At 41.1% G+C, this 22,300-nt stretch overlaps 2 protein-coding genes across 6 annotated transcripts in view; both read right to left on the bottom strand.

Annotated features, from left to right (window-relative positions):
- Positions 1-9,035, bottom strand: part of LOC123981201 (butyrophilin subfamily 1 member A1-like) — a 17,040-nt gene extending 8,005 nt beyond the window's left edge. Inside the window, exons 1-2 of one of the 3 annotated variants that reach the window (XM_046065935.1) lie at positions 6,861-9,035; positions 5,531-6,692 (exon numbers count right to left, since the gene is read on the bottom strand). The gene's annotated coding sequence lies outside the window, so the exon portion shown is untranslated. Of the gene's footprint in view, positions 1-5,530 lie in introns of all 3 variants that reach the window. The other 2 variants (XM_046065934.1, XM_046065933.1) reach the window with 2 other exon arrangements.
- A 1,368-nt stretch (positions 9,036-10,403) lies between these two features.
- LOC123981202 (butyrophilin subfamily 3 member A1-like) lies at positions 10,404-21,784 on the bottom strand. Of its 3 annotated transcripts, none has more exons than XM_046065937.1 (6): positions 21,582-21,784; positions 17,586-17,679; positions 13,753-14,094; positions 11,929-12,210; positions 11,715-11,825; positions 11,076-11,214 (listed from the first exon to the last, which is right to left on the bottom strand). In XM_046065937.1, the coding sequence occupies exons 2-5, from the start codon at positions 17,668-17,670 to the stop codon at positions 11,722-11,724; spliced, it is 813 nt and encodes a 270-aa protein (XP_045921893.1). In that variant the 5' UTR covers positions 17,671-17,679; positions 21,582-21,784; the 3' UTR covers positions 11,076-11,214; positions 11,715-11,721. The 3 variants fall into 3 exon arrangements, with proteins under 3 accessions (XP_045921892.1, XP_045921893.1, XP_045921894.1); XM_046065938.1 differs by having other exon boundaries at positions 11,195-11,214; positions 11,720-11,825; XM_046065936.1 differs by lacking the exon at positions 11,715-11,825 and having other exon boundaries at positions 10,404-11,214.
- Positions 21,785-22,300: the final 516 nt, after the last annotated feature.

Raw genomic sequence — 22,300 nt, forward strand, 5'->3', positions numbered from 1 at the left:
TGACATGTGCTGGTTTAAGCAGGGGAACCTTCCGTGTCATGCGTGATTTCAAACCATGACGTCTTAGTGTATTACCAACAGTAACCTTGGAAACGGTGTTCCCAGCTCTTTTCAGGTCATTGACCAGCTCCTCCCGTGTAGTTCTGGGCTGATTTCTCACCTTTCTTAGGATCATTGAGACCCCACGAGGTGAGATCTTGCATGGAGCCCCAGTCCGAGGGAGATTGACAGTCATGTTTAGCTTCTTCCATTTTCTAATGATTGCTCCAACAGTGGACCTTTTTTCACCAAGCTGCTTGGCAATTTCCCCGTAGCCCTTTCCAGCCTTGTGGAGGTGTACAATTTTGTCTCTAGTGTCTTTGGACAGCTCTTTGGTCTTGGCCATGTTAGTAGTTGGATTCTTACTGATTGTATGGGGTGGACAGGTGTCTTTATGCAGCTAACGTCCTCAAACAGGTGCATCTAATTTAGGATAATAAATGGAGTGGAGGTGGACATTTTGAAGGCAGACTAACAGGTCTTTGAGAGTCAGAATTCTAGCTGATAGACAGGTGTTCAAATACTTATTTGCAGCTGTATCATACAAATAAATAGTTAAAAAAATCATACATTGTGATTTCAGGATTTTTTTTTTTAGATTATGTCTCTCACAGTGGACATGCACCTACGATGACAATTTCAGACCCCTCCATGATTTCTAAGTGGGAGAACTTGCAAAATTGCAGGGTGTTCAAATACTTATTTTCCTCACTGTATAACAGTGTAACAATTCTCCCCCAGAGAATTTAACAGTTGATTTCCTGTATTCTGGAGATATGTGGTTTATGGTGGAAATGTCTGTATTTATAAAAAAGGGAAACTAAAAAAATTCAGCTGGCAGGTGACAAAGGCTACTTGTTTGTTTTTTAGCTCACATAATTGTTTTTGGACAATGTACATTTGTTTCCTCTATATTTAAAATTGTATTACATTTTTTCTAAATGTGCAAAATAAACCTTTCTCAAAGCATTTTAATTTGTTAGTTAAAATCTTTTGGTGCAAACTATTTTTCACAACATTAACAAATCCTTTCTGTAAACACTATCTGCTTTTAAAAACATGTTAGATAGGTTCTCCAGTCAGTGCTGTTTGACCAGACATTGCATTCAATCTGGAGTTGGTCCCCGGGCACTGTGCAGTGGCTGCCCATTGCTCCCTTCAGGGATGGGTTAAATGCAGAGGATGAATCTCACAACATGTATGTGTAGGCTATGTGATAATGGTAAAGTACCTTCACCATTTACATGGGCAACGTCTTTGTCGATGTTTTGCATGTTTGTAAATGTGTGCCACGTACTTCACTGTCCCACTGTGAGGCAAATGCAAATAAGTCGTGATATTATCTGAGATTAGACAGTCAGAGTTCAATCCTTCTGTTTTTAAACTTGTTGCTGTCTTACAGGACATTTATGTGACCCAGACCAACACCGACATGAACCTGACAGAGCTCCAGGTAGAAATTAGTAGGGGTTTGTTTTCTTTTTCCTCGCTGACTGTATGTCAAATAATTGAACAACATTTCCACCAGGCACGCACACACACACACAGACATAAAAGGGCTTAAGTACGCCCTTTTTGTTCCTGGAGCGGAAGTGCCCTTTTAAATAAATTAATATGCATTCCTGTTTGCACAGTTTCCCTGTCAAACAAATATATTTATTGAAAAAAATAATAATCTAAATGTCAGGTCGGGAGATGAGACTTTGTTCCAATGCAAAAAAAAATGTATATGATTTTGACCATTAAACACTTAATTTCCTTCATTCTGGAGACACGTTCTGCGCCATGGAAGCGCAAAATTCAGGTGGCAGGTAACAATTCAGAATAAAAAAATAGAATATGATGCAGTAATCAGTAGCTTATTGTTTAACTTTTCTAACATTTCTTGGTGCAAGCTGTTTTTCAGAACATTTTCAACAAATGCTTTTGTCCCCACTCGCCTCCTCCTCTGCCTGGCCGGGGCCACAGCTCTCCTTTACTCCTTCAGGTCCCTGTGCTTGCTCTACATGGGGTACTGCAGCCGATGTTAAAACTGCCGCAGCCCCATTAACAAACATATTGGTTGTTTTCACGCATTTGGCAGCAGCCCTCTGAAGGGGGGGCATGATGCAAGAAACAGAGAGCAGAGGGGGGTGGGGGCAAGTAAGAGATGTGATTGGGCCGGCCCAGTGTCAGTATAGAAAATTAATCAATGCGCTGTTGTTCATGCTTTATGGGCCGGTCGTTCACCCATTTTTTTTTTAAACAGTTATAGAAATACATAATTTACGTTACACCGGCCCCTGAAGGTGTGCAGGCCCACCGGTATGCCAGATTACCAGTCCAGCCTGAGCTCCTCCCAACTCCTCTCCCAGTTGGGTTTTTTTGGCTTGTGTGGAGCCGAGACTGGAGGTGTGTGTTGATAAACAAAGGACTAAAGCCTCAAATATACTCAGGAACGGACACTGACAACTGCGGACCCAGCTACTTCTGTTTATACTACCTTCTGCAGTCAGCTTGGCAGACACGTTCCACACATGCGCAGTAGCTTGGTTGTTGCCCTGGTAGCGCTAGTCGCCACACAGACCTGGCGCGCACCCTACGCGCACCCGCTCTGATGACGATTTTTTCGTCACGCGGACCCTAGCATACTCACGGATGCGGAAAGTATAATCCTTGCCTAAGGTCTGGAGACTCCAGGACCTTGAGATGCTTCTTACGGAGCCACTTCTTAGTTGCCCTGGCTGTGTGTTTCGGGTCGTTGTCATGCTGGAAGACCCATCTTCAATGCTCTTACTGAGGGAAGGAGGTTGTTGAGCAAGATCTCGCGATACATGGCCCCATCCTTCCTCCCCTCAATACGGTGCAGTCGTCCTGTTCCCTTTGCAGAAAAGCATCCCCAAAGAATTATGTTTCCACCTCCATGCTTCACGGTTGGGATGGTGTTCTTGGGGTTGTACTCAGCCTTCTTCTTCCTCCAAACACAGTGAGTGGAGTTTAAACCATAAAGCTCTATTTTTGTCTCATCAGACCACATGACCTCCCATTCCTTCTCTGGATCATCTAGATGGTCACTGGCAAACTTCAGACGGGCCTGGACATGCGCTGGCTTGAACAGGGGAACCTTGCGTGCGCTGCAGGATTTTAATCCATGACGGTGTAGTGTGTTACTAAAGGTTTTCTTTGAGACTGTGGTCCCAGCTCTCTTCAGGTGATTGACCAGGTCCTGCCGTGTAGTTCTGGGCTGATCCCTCACCTTCCTCATGATCATTGATGCCCCACGAGGTGAGATCTTGCATGGAGCCCCAGACCGAAGGAGATGAACTTCTTCCATTTTCTAATAATTGCGCCAACAGTTGTTGCCTTCTCAGCAAGCTGCTTGCCCATTGCCCTGTAGCTCATCCCAGCCTTATGCAGGTCTACAATTTTATCCCTGATGTCCTTACACAGCTCTCTGGTCTTGGCCATTGTGGAGAGGTGGGGTCTGTTTGAGTGTGTGGACAGGTGTCTTTTATATAGGTAACGAGGGCTTCTTAAAGAAAAACTAACAGGTCTGTGAGAGTCGGAATTCTTACTGGTTGGTAGGTGATCAAATACTTATGCTCTGTATTTGTATAGCGCCTTTCTAGTCTTTTAGACCACTCAGAACACTTTTACACTACATCTGCATTCACCATTCACACACATTCATACACTGGCAGAATAGCCGCCAGGGGCAATTCAGGGTTCAGTATCTTGCCCAAGGACACTTCGACATGCAGCCTGGGGGAGCCAGGGATTGAACCGCCGACCTATCTCCTCCTATAGTCTTTCTTGTTATTTATACGTTTTGTTTCTATTTTTGTGTATATAGTAGCATTCTCGCCCAGGGGAGTCACGACCCCCAGGTTAAGAACCACTGGCTTAGAGCATGGAAGCTATCAGCCAGCTAAAACTTTGCCCTGTTAGAAAAAACATGTTACATGTAGTTATTCTCCGATGCTCTGTTATGGCTTTTTTACGTTGACAGAAATGTGCCGTATTAAAATGGTAACGGCAGGGAAGCTCAGATCAGCAGCTAAACTTCACATTTTACTGCCCTGGTGGAAAACGTATTACTTTTTCACTGCCAATGGTGATATAAAACAAGACTGTGTGCCTATCAAGTAATAATGAATACTTTCAGAATTTACATTAAAAAAAAAAACATTATTGGATATTACTTCACTACTGTACACCAAATGTGTAATTTATACTTTCACATGCTAAATGCCCATTAAAAATGTTGCACCATTTTACCACAAGCTTAAATTATGGCTTTCAGTACTACTTTGTTTCTGTTGTATTTTAAAAAATTAAAAAGACATTTTGGTAAGATTTGCAGATTGCTTATCTAATATTAAGCAAAGTAAGAGGAGCCTAGATCCTCCCCAGCCTTCGTAAGCTTAATGTATCATGTGGTTTATTGTGGTGCAGAAATAGTGAGGCTTACACTGTCCTGTTATCTGTCAGTGGTCATACTTGATGCACTGGATGTGTTCTTTTTCTTTGGTATGTTAGTCCAGATGAGCCAACCCTCCCAAGTTGTAAAATAATGTATTACGGGAGTATGAGACATCATGTAGCACTTCATTTCTTGATGTGGCTGTTGTTTATTAATGAACAAGTAACAAATATTCACAACATATGGTTTTACTGAAGAATTAAGTAAATGTAATTTGTTAATATATCTAAAGAAAACTAATTTCTTGACAAACTGTTATCTCATAGATGACGTCTTTTGTCCTGTCTCAGGCACTGCAGCTATACAACTCGCTTGGATAGGAGAGGGGAGATGCAATTCGCAACCCTCACCACTTGATGTCACTAAAACTTAAAACACACTTAAACTTTATATGGGGATGTGAGTTTTGTATTAATAGACGTATCCTTTAAAACATTTTCTAATTTAATAAAATTTCAAGCCATTCTAAATTGTGCCTCAGTGTGGTGTGACAAAGTTTTTAATTCAGCATCTCTAAAGTGTTGTTTTAACAACAAAGATTATAAAATATCCCACATTTACTATACAGTTTTAGTTTAAAAAGCAACTCGTACGACTGATATGAACTCTCCAATGTGACCTGTTGTTGCCCGACATGAAGTACACATGCAAATTGCATGCAAACGGGTAAAGAACATTTGCTTTCGGGTGGCAGTATCTTTATCCTTTTGCTTTATTTGGGTCTTCCTGAAGTATAAATACAATCTTTCCCAAGTACAATACAAGTATAAATACAAGTTTTACCTTTTAATAGTTTGGACTTTATAAATGGTGTTCAAAGTTACCTTTAAAAATGTTTGTATACAATAATTAATTTCTTTTATATATACACACACATACATATACACACAGGCTTTATATATGATCACAAACAACATTGCGAATTTGCTTTTAAATTTACAAAATAATCTTATTGTTTTAACAGTCAAAGATTGTGAACTTTTGATAAACAACATTTAATATAAAAGATAACTTTAAAATGCAGCTTACTTGCAGAATGGCTGTTAACTCTGCTAGGAAGTTTGACCAACTCCTCAGAGGAATGATTGGAAAATGGTGTGAACAGATGAAAGCCTTGCTGGAAACTACGGGTAGATGGGGGATGAGAGGAGGGTAGATATAACAGAGGCACGGGGGGGGGATGACAGAGAGGGAGGGGAGAAATAACAGGGAAATGCAGACACACTAACACAGCATAACATGTAGGCACAGCCGGTGCTGATTTCCCTGTGGCCATAAGCAAATTTCTGCCATAGCCATAATGTATCTGATGCTGGCTGAGGCTGCACTTCACCTGGGTCTGTGAGACCTGCTAAAGATGTCTGGACTGGGTTTGTGCTAGTACTGGCTGTAGCTGGATGTGGATCAACTGTGCTTGTACTAGCTGATGATCCAGCATTTACTCAACTGGCAAACTTAAGCAAAGCCCCTGTAAATAGATACTTTCTAGATTTTAATGTGTTCAGCTCCATCAGGCCCATTCAAACTGACCCCCCAGGTTTACTTTAATACATTTTCTAAGGTAAAGTGTGAGCAAACAACCTGCTAGAGGATGTCAGGCCCTCATTGAGTCTGTTGACAGTTTAAACAATAACATGCACACGCTGTCCCCTGGAGGTCATTTTGTAGGGCTCTGGCATTGCTCCTCCTGTTCCTCCCCGCACAAAGGAGCAGATACCGGTCCTGCTGCTGGGTTGATGGCTGGGTTGACCATGCATCCATACTTTTGTTGGTTGGATTAAGATTTGACAAGAATTTTCACACTGTTGGTTTCACTTTCCACGTCTTTTACATTTATTCATTTGACACTTTTATCCAAAGTGACTTACATTTGAGGAACATCATACAAGTATCAACAGCAGAGACCTTTGGAAGGGCAGGTGCTCAAAGTATAAAAGGGGCACATGGAACGAGGATTTAAATAAGGCTGTTCTCAAAATATCGATACAGAAATTTATCGTTATGTATTCCTTGATTAAATGCGTATACAGATGCTTCTGTATCGATACATCAACAAATGCTGTGACAGTTTTGAAAAAGAAACACAGGGAATACCCAGATCTGGCTTTGAAACACAGTGGGCTGACATAACTTACAGGGAACAGTTGCTGGTGATGTTGCTGCTGCTGATACTACTGGAGGTGATCTGTGACTAGATTTATTATAACAAACAAAGGATACATATGAGATAATTAAACAAATGTGACCGGGACAAGATGTAAAGATTGCTGACAGTATTTGGGACGGGCTCACTATGACTGACCTGCTGCAGCCGCTGCCAAGGCTGGCTGCTATGTGAAAATAAGAGGGAGATACTCACAGATTCTGCTGCACACCGAGAGCTGCAGGGAGAGGAAGTGTGGGAAATAATCTGGGAAGGAAACAGTACTGGGAGAAAGGACTAGGTTAGCCAAGGCAGGGGTAAGAGTGAGACAAATCTATAGACAGGGGTGTGTGTGCAATATTGTGATAATGATTTTTATATGTTGCATTGTGAATCAGATATATTTGGATTTTGATTGACTGTCTAATCATAAAGCTAAAAATGTGTGTGTTGGCCCATAATAACCATGACAGAGTAGCATTTACCTTTCACATTAACATTTCATTCCTTTGTCTGAAATCTATATAGGGCCATTTCTTCTTCATTTCATCTTATTTAGTTCATAATAGTTTTGCTATTAAATCTGTTCAAATACTGTTCTGATTTAAATTATCGTTTTAAAAAGGGCTGATAAGTTAGGCTATAATTCAGAGGAATAAGTAGCCTAATAAGCCTGTTTTACTAATGTTATAATTATTTTAAGGCACCCTACGTTTTATTAAGTTACTGTAATAATCCTAGTTCAAGTGAAAGGTTTTTAAATCAAATTACATAAAAAAATACAATACCTCGCGACGCCCGTGAAACTTTTCTCCCTCAAACAGCAAGAACTAAGTGAACAGAGCACCTTGTGTGTAGAAGTAACGTTAGCTGTCGGCGCAGTGTTAGTCGGCAGCTGACGTTACTTCTACAGGCGACACACAGCAATAGGCCTATACAACTACAAGCACATTGCAGCAAACCCCTCTTACCGGCGTGAACCGCTGGTGTCCTGTGGTCAGAGCTGCTGAATCACTAACGGTGTCTGAACGGGAGGGCTCGTCACGGATGAGGTCATCAGGTGAAATGTCAAAATCTGGGTCATTTTATTTACGGCGAAATTATTAATTCATTTTACTAATAGTTTGATTCGACAGGCCTTCACAAAAAGGACCTTTACAAATTTAAACAATTAATTAAATTCGTCATTGACAAAAGGGCAGGTGCTCAAGCACCCATTGCACCCTCCTCTGCACGTGCATGCTGTGGTCTACCCACCACTTTACAATAAGTTTACCAAGAAGACTAAATAAACAACACCGACACAATCATCTCTGACAACTGGACTTATTATCGCCATATGTTTGAGGTTATCCGGATCCACCTGTGCCCAGGCCCGCACCACGTCGGGACGCCAGGAGATGGTGTGGATGGCGCTATAACAATAAAATATAAACAATAAAAAATAAAATCTATAACAATGCCCCCTCTGCAGCACTTAACATTCCTGGCTGTAATATGTTCAGGAGAGACGGAGCAAAGGGTGGTGGTGTCATGATATACATAAAATAAAAAAATATTCAGTGTCAGGAAATTCAATGGCTGAATGATCATGAACTGCAATGCTTGGTCTTAAATATCATACCATCACCACAAATGTCTTTCACAATCATTGTGATATATCGACAAGGATTTACAATCAGATGGCATCTGAATACATTGCAACTCAGCGCCAGGATTAGGTTGCACGTTGCCAGATAAGTAAAACAATCAACAATCTTCGTGTAGCAACATTAAATGACGATTCCTTAGACAGTTCATACATAAAGTCCCAACGAGATCTCTCATTGAATGCAATGTAATTATTCAAAGCCAAGAGGCTTTGAAGACTAGGTAGGTCTCTGGGTAGCATGCTTGCTAAATTCATGTCCTCATCCAGCCGTGTTTGCACAGTGACATGTAGGGGTAAATTCAGTGGGCAATCCACATTGTTAGATGTACTCACTCCGGAACGATCGCTTGCTCGTAAATCTCACACAGACAAGGCGCATAGTAAAGTCCCTAGAAGCGCCATTGACTTAGTCTAGAAAATGCGCATCTGTGTAAGTGATCGCACCGCAGGCCGCTGGCAATGGAGTGAAGAAAGGAGAAAGGCACTGCAGCGAATGTGGTCCGAGGGAAAGGGCAAGCATGTAGAGAGACGCAGCAGGTCTTTGAGGGATATGGACTGGATGATTATTATTTATGACGCGTGAAATATAGATTCAATGTCCAATGTTGCCAGTACGGATTTATTTTAAACTAATGTCGTGTCCATTACACAAGTACATTATAGGTATAACTATAAAAGGAAATACAATAACCCCACTTTCATTCCTCCTACCACATCGCAAGTTGCACGGTCAAAAACCTGTTTGCTCCCCTCTCTGTCTCGGCAACACCTGTGCCTTGTTGGACCTTGATTAAATTAAGTCTGGCGCAGTCAAATTGACAGCGCCATGGCTACCCCTGGTGGCGTGAGGTTTAACAACAAGAAATAATCAATATTAAACCAAATGGCTCTCACAATACACATTAAATGAACAACAGCAATGTTAGACTTATTTTTGTGCATGCGCGCCTGAGATACTATCCTATATCACCCAAGTGTGATGCGCCCTCTAGTGGCATGGCTGTCAAATAACCATATGTTGACTCAAAATGAAATAAAAGTATGTGATTGATGAAATCAATTAAAAGAACAACCAAAAAAGGGGGTGTCTGTTTTTTCTCTCTATACATATTCTTCTCTTAACTAACTTTCAGGTCACACAAAGTTACCTGTTTTCAACTGTCTACATGAGCATGTTAGCATTTTACCATTAAGCTCAAACTACAGTTAGTGTAGCCTCACCAGTGTGACCGTAGTCATTTATAATGATTGTAGAACTTTATAAAAATTAGTTTTGACGTGAATAATTACAGTGACATTGCTTTTAAAATTCAGACACATGTATAAATACCCCATATAGAGTCGATCCAGTAACTCACAGTGAAAGAAACAGCAGGTGCTGGACAGACAGGTGGTCGTCCGCTGTCTCTGTCCATGGTGCTGAACTCAACCAGAAAATCACTCTGACCCATCTGATCCTTTCAGCTTTAAATTATCTTATTAGCTTGTTATACATAGTATTTGCTCAGATAATCATCATGGTAAAAAGCACCAGAACATTTACTGAACTAAAAGTAGTAAAAGTAGGCCACACTGTGAAAATACACCACTACAAGTAAAAGTCCTGCATTAAAAGTATGCAAGTGGTTTATATTAGTAATAGTAGTAATATTCCTGCTGTACTTAAAGTATCAAATTAAAAGCACTCATAGTATAATAAAATGTTCCCTGTCAGTTTTTCACTATTATATCTGATGTTTCTGGATTAATGTTCCTGCTGCATTAATGTGTATGTTGCATTATACTGCTGTAGATGTTTAAGATTTAACAGATTTTCCTCCTTTTTACTCTATTGGGTGGTTTAATATACAACAATCCATCATGGTCTATAAGATCATTATATTTTTGTAGCGTCGCTGTCCTATGAGAACCACATATGCCCTGTTTTCAGCTTTGTGACGATTATTTTTCCAGCTGAACTGGGGAGTGTTTAAAGACGTAGTATTATGATCATTTTCAAGTTCATCATTTTATTTAGGGGTTGTACCAGAACAGGTTTACATGGTTTAATTTTCAAAAAACACCATATTTTTTGTCATACTGCACATTGCAGCAGCTCCTCTTTTCACCCTGTGTTGAAGGCTACAAATAAGTTGTTTTCAAGCATGACTTTTCTGTTGGAGATGGGAACTCCCTTTGGGGTGGACTTTGGGCTTTTTCACTTTGCAAACCTATTACATGCACAAAAAAGGAGTATAACTCAATAAAGGAGAGGGAAAAAGCCTAAAAAGCATAATACCACCTCTTTAAATAGTTTATTTAGCTTTTAGGAGGCAAATCTTCTCCGCTCATACAGGAACAATATTTCAATAATAACAATATAGGAGGGGGATGATAAATTGTCATCTTTAAATTTACTAAAGCTGTTGATTTTTTTTATCTTCCTCTGTGCCATAGAGCTTCATTGTAGTCGAGTCACACTGCTGCACTGGTGACATGTTCATTTGCTTTGTCTTTTTTTGTTTGTTTTAAAGTCACATTGTATGAAAAACTGCTTTGCAGCGTGCATTGTGTTATAAACTGTCAGCTGTCTCTGTGTTGCTCTTCCTGAAGTTCAGGTTCATCTCCACAGTTCTTCCTGCTGTATCATGAGGGCATCTTATTTCTGTCCATCGTCTTCATTGACTGAAGCGTCCTCCACAGTTCCTCTTCTCCATTTTCACTTTGTTCTTTTCCCCTCTTTGCTGTAATGCTAATGACATTATGTTCCTCCATCTTTTGTAGGTTATTTGTTTGTTCCTCGTCTTTCTGTTGGTCTGCACTCTCTTTGTTCCCCAGTTGCTCCCTGGTTCTCCAGTTCCTTTAGCCCAGTCAATCTGGACAACTCGAGAACGCCGGCCTTAATTTCGTTTCCGTCAGTTTTCTTGTTCCTCCTGGTCCCTGTGTGCCAGCAGAAGAAGAAATCTGTTAAAACCTTCTGTGTTCATGTAGTTTTTCCTTAGAAAAGAAAATTTGTAAAAATGAGAAACTAAAGCAGCAGAACAGAAATATGATGTTTGAGCTGAAAATATTTTTACATCTAAATGACAGGAGAAAAGACATTTTCTTTACAGATACAACATATAAATTTTCATTCTATATGAGGAACAAAGCATCTGAGACGAGTGCCACTTTAGGTGGGATCACCTAAAGCAGTGTCTTTAAAGCAGTGTTGGACGAGTGCTACCTCTGCACCATCTGTACAACATTTTATATTTCCTGTTCTGCTTTTCATTTTGCCTATATTATATCAAAATATATTTTAATTTAAATTAATGATAAGGTGTTATATAACCTATTGATGCTTCGGATTTAACCCCTACATGTCACTATACAGTCATAAGTGACAGGAGCTCTGAAAGTAACGTGACACAAAAAAGGAAAACGAATATGTATCTTACGTTACGTTTAAGTTGTTCGTTTGATAATAATGAAAACACAGACAGCAATTCCAAGAGTAATGATGATTCCCCAGATGCAATGGCAACAACAATGATCAATGAAGAAACCAGCTGAAATGATACAACAAAGAACAGCATGATGCTTTTAAATTAAACTAGACTTCAACTGTTTGAAACATACATCATGTTTAATTTCTACAGAACTCTTTCTAACCTGTAACCTGGATGTGAGTCTCTCTGGTCTGGTTGATGTCCTTCTGTTGGACTCTACAGGTGAAGCTGTTGCTGTGTCTCTTCTCCACAGTCACTCTGCTGCTGACAGTATAGAGGTCATCAGGACCTCTGACTGTCTCTGTAGGTCCAGCAGAGAGGAGGTTTCCCTCACCGTCCAGCCAAAACACCTCAGGCTCTGGATACCAGCCTGCAGACTCACACTGAAACACCACACTGTCACTGTTATCTGAGACAACCTGTATGATGGGCGAGGAGACAGCACCTGAGGAGGAATTTAGAACATTGGCTTTAGATAAAACATGTATAAATTAATGCTAAGTTAACGCTACCATGCCATATTGAAAATTATTAAAAGCGACTTCATTCATCCACTTACTTTTTATTGAGAATGGACTCAATCTTGCTATCCCCAATCGGACACCATATATATCCTCAATCATTTGGACGGACTCACAACAATCATTTTCAACATTTCCATTAACGCAGCAGACCCAGCTGGACTGTTCGCCTCCATGACTCCACTTTCCACAGTCTTAATACCAGCCAGGAAGGTGGTGAGTCCAGCTTTAACTTAATATCTTACATGGTTCATCTCTCCTCAACATTGAAGAACATTTCACATGATGAATCCTCCGCCTCAAGCAAGCAGAGCGCAGCATTACCACACTCCAGCGAGGTCCCGTGTCAACCAGTCTTCATATACAATTTAAATACGGACTATATGCCACTCTTCAGAAAATGCTTAAAGATAAAAGAATTCTGTCTCACAGAAAAAAACAATCCAGCAAACTTTTCAACGCTATCATGTCATACCCACGGCTCTGTCAACCCCATGGGGACGCAATCACACACACCACGACGGCAGCACCACTGTTAAAGGAACAGTTCACATATAAACTCCAGCTCAAGACAGCAGAAAGGTCAGCACCAAAAGCAAAACGGGAGTCAGCCAGCACCAGAATTTTGAGCCTCAGGGTTTACAGCAACAGCACCAGCATTATCATACAGGACAAACTACATAGTCATCAGCACCCAGCGCCCCCAGCTGTACACTACAACCACAGCAACTGGGTTCAGTAGGGGCTTTGGCACCAAGATGCCAGCGCCACCTTTTGCACACTTTCAAAAACTATGGCAGCCGGTTCCAATAGGGGCTCCTGACACAGAGATGCCAGTTACGCAGAACCATCAGTTACACACAACCATCAATGGTTCCATCATTGGAACAATTTCGAAAGGGCAGGCACCTTGTGCTGTTCTTTGTTTTTCTTTTAATGAAGAAAACTAGCAGTATATATGCTAACCTTTTCAGCATCATCGTTTGTAGCAAACAATTGTTACGAACGAAAAGTAATTTCAAGCGAACAGTCTCTTCTCACTGCACGCCTAGCGTTCGGGCATGCCTGAAGCTTCTGTCGTAACTGCCAGTGCTTCTTTGTAGGTCAATGTTTGGTGCAAACGCACCTGGGAACATACAACATGCCTTCTGGCTCCATTCCCGCCCATGCCAAACCACATCAAACCCTCTGGTTTTCTCAATGAACCATCAGTTGGAAACTGTTTCAAAAGGGCAGACACTTCTGTGCCGTTCTTAGCTCATCTTTTAGTGAAGAATATTTATTTTTAATTCAATGGTTCTTACAGGGCTCTGTACATTTGTGCCTTTCATTCACTACACTGCTAATAGAACATGTGATATGGAAGAGAGTTAGGGCTACATGCTTTTCGATTTCTGACTTTAAAGATATGATAAAAACAAAAAGGACTATTATTAATATTTATATTAAGCTTAAGTCTCACTCACCAACAATGAGTTGGATGGAAGCTTCTTTCTGCAGTGATCGAAGGAAACAGGAGTATTTTCCTGCATCAGAGATTTCCACATTGAAGATTTGCAGAGAGACGTTTCCTTTACTCAGTTCATCCTCAAACATAGCTGTTCGGGAATGATAAGATGGATTTTTACTCTGGTACATCAGTCGTCCATCTTGGTGAACATGGATGTACTTTTGGTCCAAACCAGGTTTGGTCCACACCACGATCTCAGAACTTGCACTAAGTGCAGGTTCAAGGTGACATGGCAAAATTACATCACCACCAACCCAGGCTACGATTGGCTGATGTGAACAAACCAACTTTGACTGAGCTGCAAAGAAAACATAGGAATAAATAGAAACAGGAGTGAAATGTTAAATACTAAAAATAAGAAATTAAGTCTGTCAGAGCTGCACCAAAAACAGAAACAGTTCATCAAAATCCCAAAAGTTGTATATAGATTATGTAACGACTACTGGAGCCTCAGAGGCTGTATCCGACTCACACTCATCACATTTTGAGTGTCAAACACATTCATACAGTAGAGCAGTATTATGGTGCTTAACATGTTTGACTGGAGTAGTCTTATTTGTGAAAGAATGTTCTTCAAAAGAGTTTTGTTGCAACAGGTGGCTATAAGTCATTTACATGTCAAACTTGAGGCCACTGTCAGATCTAGAAATCAAATTAAAATATTATGAATGACTGTTACATAGGAGCAGAGACTAAGAGATATGGGTTTATTTATTCATTCTTAGATGTTTACAGACTGAATGTCTCTGCTTATGCAACACCTGTGACCTGTTCTCAACATAAAGCAGTTGAGTCTAGTGTCGAGATGGATGGCTACACATATTTTGCAAACAATGCTGTGTAAAACATCCTGAGTTTCCTTGAAAAAGTGTTGACTCACTCCTTCCACAGCGACCACATCACCAAGCCAGAAGACATTCAGCTCTTCGGCGGTTACTACGGCAGTATATGGTTCGCAGCAGACTAGCCGCTACGAAATGTACCCAGTCATTATCGCAGCCATTCTTTGGGGGTCCAAATGGACAGAGGACGTTTCCATTGCCCGGACATAATGCAATTCATGCGGAGGCTCACCTTGGTTTTAGCACAGCACCAATTCATCATCTGAGCCGTCCATATCCCAGGCCACAAAAACACTATCGCTAACTCTCTTTCTCGTTTCTCTTTCCAGAAATTCAAGCAATAGGCACCAGCTTCCGATCCCTTTCCAACACCGGTCCCGCCATTTTCAGTGACCATCTTCAACTAACACCACAGCTAGAACGCCAAGTATTGATTTCCCAGCATTTCCAACAGCATTGCTCCACAGACACTTTCTTCTTACCTGACCAGATGGAATTGCTTCAAAGCTTTCCATGCCTCCCACGGCATCCTGTTCCTTTCTCTCAACGTCATAACCCTCTCAAACTTCATCGCTTTCACACATTCCGATCTCAAGATTAAATCCTCTGCCATACAGGTCTTTACTGGCGGTATTAACTTCTTTACCAAATTGTCCACAGGGGCACCTTGCATGTCCCACTCAACCATTAGCATGCCAACCAAAGGCCGTCCCTTGCCAAAACATCTACGTTCCTTGCCAAATCTACCCCTCACTTCAGACCTCTGTATGCTGTATTCAGACTCCCAGATTGGGTTATCTGACTCCATACGTGGACAGAGTCCTAGAATCCATGTTCCTACTGGTAATTTTTGGCTTCTTGCACTGCTCAGAATTCACTGCCTCTAGCCTCCACTACCATCTGAGCCTGCACGGCACCATGGCTGACATTTCCATACAATTCGCAGACACACTCACTTATCACCTCAAACGCAGCAAAACCAACCAGTCCGGTCTACCGCAACTCATGTACAGTTCCCTCCAAAAGTATTGGAACGGTAAGAGAAATTCCTTTGTTTTTGTTGTTCACTGAAGACATTTGGGTTTAAGATAAAAAGATGAGTATGAGACAAGAGTTCAGAATTTCAGCTCTCATTTCCTGGTTTTCACATCTAGATGTGTTAAACAACTTAGGACATATCAGCGTTTGTATTAGACCACAGCATTCTTAGGTGAGCAAAAGTAATGGAACAACTGATCTTAAAGTAAATAACATGTAATATTTGGTGGCATAACCCTTGCTTGCAGTAACTGCCTCAAGCCTGCGTCCCATCGACATCACCAAACTGTTGCATTCTTCATTTGTGATGCTATTCCAGGGTTTTTCTGCAGTTTCTTTCAGTTCTTGTTTATTTCGGGGTGTTTCTCCCTTCAGTCTCCTCTTAAGGAGGTGTATGCTCTATTGGGTTAAGGTCAGGTGATTGACTTGGCCAGTCTAAGACCTTCCACTTTTTTCCCCTGATGAAGTCTTTTGTTTAGTTGGCAGCTTGCTTTGGGTCATTGTCCTGCTGCATGATAAACTTTCTCCCGATTAGTTTCAATGCATTTCTCCGTAAATTGGCAGACAAAATGTTTCTGTCCACTTCTGAATTCATTCTGCTGCTCCCATCATCAGTTACATCATCAATAAATATTAATGAGCCTGTTCCAGAAGCAGCCATGCACGCCCAAGCCATGGTATTCCACATTGTTGTGCTTGCTATGCCCAATGTTTGTCCAATGGCTCTGGTTAATTTTCCTTCTTTTCTCAGCTTGACAATGGCTTGCTTTTCTCCCAGAGACTCTCTGGTATTCATGTTGGTTTATCCTCTTTAACAGAAAATGCTGTCTTTATAAGTTTTAACTAAGGATAAAAACTTAGACTAGTCATGCAGAGCTATTTAATTTTTGGACAATAAACCTAAAAGGCAACACCTGGGCAACAAGAAACATAGGTGTCAGTCACATGTTCCAATAGTTTTGCTCCCTTGAAAAATGAGTGGGTTCAAACAAAGGGTGGTATGTCCTGAGTTGCGGATTCTAAAATTCTGAACTCTTGTCTCATACTCATCTTTTGATCTTAAACCCAAATGTCTACAGTGAACAACAAAAACAAAGGAATTTCCCATACTGTTCCTCTACTTTTGGAGGGGACTGTACGTCTTCCAACTCAATTCTTACCTCAGTCCGTACTAACCAAAACGTCTCTACATGGACTCGAGACTAGCCAGCCATGCTTTCCCCCAAGATCTTCTGTTCGTCAAAGAGACAGGGAAAGTAACCACACGCTTCTGGTTTCACCAACACCACCGCCAAATTCTATCCAAATCCGGCATATCCCACAAACTGTACTCTGGGCATTTGTTCCGCATCGGAGCCGCCTCCACCGCGTCCAGGCAGGGAATCCCAGACAACATAATCAAAATCCTTGGCCACATACCTCACTTACATTCACAACGATCAAAATGATATCAGAAACGCCCACGCACACCTTTCCATCTGAAGGTCTATGGGGGTTTCCACATGTCCGCCGACTAAGGGAACGCTCCCCTACCCAGAGTCTTGACTCCACTGGCCCCCGCGCACTTTCTCGCCAACAGACACCGGTTTGCTCTTCACTCCCGCTTGCATCGTTAGCATATTGGCATTGGCATTAAGCTCAACCTTCAGGATTTGTAGCCTCACAGAGCTAACAGTGTGGCTGCAGACTGATGTAATGATCATTGAATTTCACAATACAGTACATTTGTTTTATTGCTAATAATTAATGCATTAGTTTTGATGTGACTAGTTACAGTGTCATTGATATTTATCGCCTCCTCTGACCAAGTCATTGTTACAGACATGGATTCCTTTTTTTTTGTCAGAAGTTGAGTCTTCTGGTTTCCAACACATCAGTGTGTTACTGCAGTGTTTTGCGTTGAAGTTACCTCCAACAGAAGGAAGAATGATGAAAAGAAAAACACTGCAGATCCTGAAAGACACTCCATCATTGGACTTCTTCGGATGCAGCATCCTGAACTCCTAAAAATTAAAAGTAAAGTAAAAAAACTTTAAAAATAAACAACGTATCGGGTTGTTTTCATGAAAATTAAAAACATGTCTTTAGTTAGTGAAAAACTCTCAATTAAAATTTAAGATAAAAATTCTCTACAGTATAAAATTCTGAATTCCAGTTCACTCTCTCTTCTTTCTGTCTCAGTGCTCCGACGCTGTTATCTGATTTTTGCTGCTCCAGATCTGACGTGTCTCCTTGTTTTGACTAAGTTGCAAAACAATACAACTTTGTTGAAACTGTAGAAACATGAAAGGAATCTTATGTGTTCTATGCTTTTTCTTGGCTCTCAATGTTAATGAATTACAGGATTCACAAATGTATTTTGTGATTTATATAACACTGCCTCTATCCACAAAAATAAGCGCCAGTGTACAAAAACATTTATCATTGTCGACCTATATAAATATATACTATACAGTGGGTACGGAAAGTATTCAGACCCCTTTAAATTTTTCACTCTTTGTTTCATTGCAGCCATTTTCCAAAAATCCTAAAAGTTCATTTTATTTCTCAGTAATGTACACTCAGCACCCCATCTTGACAGAAAAAAACAGAAATGTAGAAATTTTTGCAAATTTATTAAAAAAGAAAAACTGAAATATCACATGGTCATAAGTATTCAGACCCTTTGCTCAGTATTGAGTAGAAGCACCCTTTTGAGCTAGTACAGGCATGAGTCTTCTTGGGAATGATGCAACAAGTTTTTCACACCTGGATTTGGGGATCCTCTGCCATTCTTCCTTGCAGATTCTCTCCAGTTCCGTCAAGTTGGATGGTGAATGTTGGTGGACAGCCATTTTCAGGTCTCTCCAGAGATGCTCAATTGGGTTTAGGTCAGGGCTCTGGCTGGGCCAGTCAAAAATGGTCACAGAGTTGTTCCGAAGCCACTCCTTTGTTATTTTAGCTGTGTGCTTAGGGTCATTGTCTTGTTGGAAGGTGAACCTTCGGCTCTGGATGAGGTTTTCTTCAATTGCAACCAGTCGTCCTGTCCCTGCAGCTGAAAATCACCCCCATAGCATGATGCTGCCACCACCATGTTTCACTGTTGGGATTGTATTGGACAGGTGATGAGCAGTGCCTGGTTTTCTCCACACATACCGCTTAGAATTAAGGCCAAAAAGTTCAATCTTGGTCTCATCAGACCAGAGGATCTTATTTATCACCATCTTGGAGTCCTTCATGTGTTTTTTTGGCAAACTCTATGCAGGCTTTCATATGTCTTGCACTGAGAGAGGCTTCCGTCGGGCCACTCTGCCATAAAGCCCCGACGGGTGGATTGCTTCAGTGATGGTTGACTTACTACAACTTTCTTCCATCTCCCTACTGCATCTCTGGAGCTCAGCCACAGTGATCTTTGGGTTCTTCTTTACCTCTCTCACCAATGCTCTTCTCCCACGATTGCTCAGTTTGGCTGGACGGCCAGCTCTAGAAAGAGTTGTGGTCGTTCCAAACTTCTTCCATTTAAGGATTATGGAGGCCACTGTGCTCTTAGGAACCTTGAGTGCTGCAGAAATTGTTTTGTAACCTTGGCCAGATCTGTGCCTTGCCACAATTCTGTCTCTGAGCTCTTCAGGCAGTTCCTTCAACCTCATGATTCTCATTTGCTCTGACATGCACTGTGAGCTGTAAGGTCTTATATAGCGGCTGTGGCTCAGGAGGTAGAGCGGGTTGGCCGTTAATCGGCAGGTCGGCGGTTCAATCCCTGGCTCCCTTGCCTTGGGCAAGATACTGAACCCCGAATTGCCCCTGGCGGCTATTCCGCCAGTGTATGAATGAGTGTGAATGTTGAATGCAGATGTAGTGTAAAAGTGCTTTGAGTGGTCGAAAAGACTAGAAAGGCGCTATACAAGTACGGAGCATTTACATATAGACAGTCAGTTTAATTACACACAGCAGGACTCCAATGAAGGAGTAGAACCATCTCAAGGAGGATCAGAAGAAATGTACAGCATGTGAGTTAAATATGAGTGTCAGAGCATGACCATGAAGATATTTCAGTTTTTCTTTTTTAATAAATTTGCAAAAATTTCTAAATTTCTGTTTTTTTTCTGTCAAGATGGGGTGCTGAGTGTACATTACTGAGAAATAAAATGAACTTCTTTTGGAATGGCTGCAATGAAACCAAGAGTGAAAATTTTAAAGGGGTCTGAATACTTTCCATACCCACTGTATATATAAATGTAGACATTGATACATTTAGATACAAACTGTTGAACCCAAGTGTCATGGTTTGTGGTTTTATGTGGGGGTTTTTTGGTCCATGTTTTGTGATTCCACTGTTTAGGCTTGTTTTTTGTTTTCATGGGATGTTCATACAGTTTATTAAAAATGATACACAGTGGACCGTGGAGATCTCCTGGGGACTGTACCACGAAAACAGTTCAGCATAGCCTACCCAGGATATGTTTTCCTTATCTGGCTTAAGAATCGCGGTCGGGATAAGTGGTACCACGACGCTGGTTATCAACTCGGTAACTGAACCCAGGGTTTCCCAATTCAGCCGTGAGCGCGTTCACTTAAAAGAGGTGTTAGCAGCAGATGACCAGTCGCAGACATGAACAAGTCCACTGGCATCAGAGCGTCATATTTTACAGACAAAGAGCAAACTGTAACACTACAGAAATAGGACATAGGCCTAGTCTGAGTAACACATCTGCAGCTGACACATGCAGGGAGACAGAAATTCGCCGATAGTGTGAAAGTCTATGAAAAGGCAAAGTCTATAATAGTGAGTTGATTTTATGTGTTCTTATGAGCTGTGTGAAAATACATCAGCCTTTTTCATTCAGCTCGGCGTTTCCACATTAAAAGGCTGGACACCGAATAAGTGGTCGTTCCTCGTCACTTTAAAGAACTTTTCCTCACTTCAAAAATTAGATTAATTTATTTAACACACTCAAAAGTGATCCAAACGTTGTTCTAAATTAACTTCACAAAGCAATGAAACGAAAAATCCACTCATGTCATAAAATGTGCTGAAATAGGCTAGTAAGACCGAATCTCAACATTTAGGCTACTGAAAACTCACCTCACCTGTTCCCACATCGCAAAAGGTGGGGCGTTACATGCTCAGTCTCTGTGATAGACTTTAAGAAAGCTACTAACCTAAAATAAATCCCCCACGTTGTTATTAAAGTGAATTTCAATATCCCCACCAAACTGCTCATAATATTCAGCCTCACATAAGAAAAACGAAAGTTTAATGGCTGCGACTGTGTGAAACGGACTGGGAGCAAATAAAAAATAGGCCTATTAAAAACATTTCTAAGAAGTTAGTAGGCTTACTGTAAAACCTGTGGGCCTACAATTAGGTTACCTAAGGCTTTTAATCAGAGTCTATAGGATTATATCCCTATGGGCAAGAGTTTCTCCGCATCACCGCAGCAAACATAAAGCAGCCTACAAAACAGTCTGTGGGATCACCTACAGATGGTGATGTAATTTTCCAAGAAAGCTGATTGGTCAGTAGGCTCCAGATAAGAGATCAACATCTCTTATCTGGAGCCGTTTAACATAAGTTACCATGGAGATCAACCCGGGTAAGAAGTGGACCACCGTCGTGGACCTGAAAACCCAGGGTTAACCCCGAAGTTACCCCGATAAGCTCAAATCCTGCTTCTTACAGGCCCCTGGTCTGTAGAGCAAAAGAACCATTCAATCTGGATCACATTTTTTATACACAGAAAATATCCTCCCTTATCAACGCCTTACATCAGAAACTCCATAGGCAATCAGTCACAAATACATCTGGCATAACACACATTATACATACTTTAATATTATGATATAACTATCTTGCGTCAAACCTCCCAAATTCAACAACAATACCCAACATTATACAAGTTTTACTTTAAAAAGCAACTCTTACCTGCAGAATAACTAATGCTAACTCTCCAATGTGATGTTGTCCTTGACAACATGTAAACCAGTACACTCCTCTATTGAGAAGAAACACAAACGTAAATCCGTTTCCTTCTCTGAGTCTGTGGCTGACTCTGCCCACAGCAGTGCTTTACTTCCACTGTTCACTGGGGGCGAGCTGACAACCATCTACATACCACATACACAAACACTAAAAGCCCAGAACTATCACTTCACTTCAAAAGGTAACAGACTGTGTGTGCGCGTGTGTGTGTGTGTGCGTGCGTGTTTGTTGTGGCCGTGGCTTACCTCTCCTGGCACCTGGCTCATCTCCACACCTATCAAGTCATCATCTCTCTGCTCAAATATTTTTTGCATATTTTAAGTAATGCATTGCATTATATATTTAAGTCAGCATATTCATATATTCATGTTAGTAGCCTATATTCATTTAAACTTTTTACTATATTAAAATAAAAGGTGTGCCAGAGGTGGCTGTAGCCAGGCAGACGCACTAAAGTCGAGTGCAGGTGAACTTCCCCTCCCCCGCCACCAGGGAGTCTGGGGTAAGAATTTTATGACATCTGCATAAAATAGGATGTCATGGGGGAGAGGCAATTTAATTACTATTGACACGAGCAAGGGAGAATGCTCTTATTTTACCAGAGAAAAAACAGGTCTGTGATAACATCAAAACGACTTAAGTGGATTTTAGTGTTTTGGAAT

This window comes from Micropterus dolomieu, linkage group LG12, assembly GCF_021292245.1.
Source record: "Micropterus dolomieu isolate WLL.071019.BEF.003 ecotype Adirondacks linkage group LG12, ASM2129224v1, whole genome shotgun sequence".
NCBI classification, from domain to species: Eukaryota; Metazoa; Chordata; class Actinopteri; order Centrarchiformes; family Centrarchidae; genus Micropterus; species Micropterus dolomieu.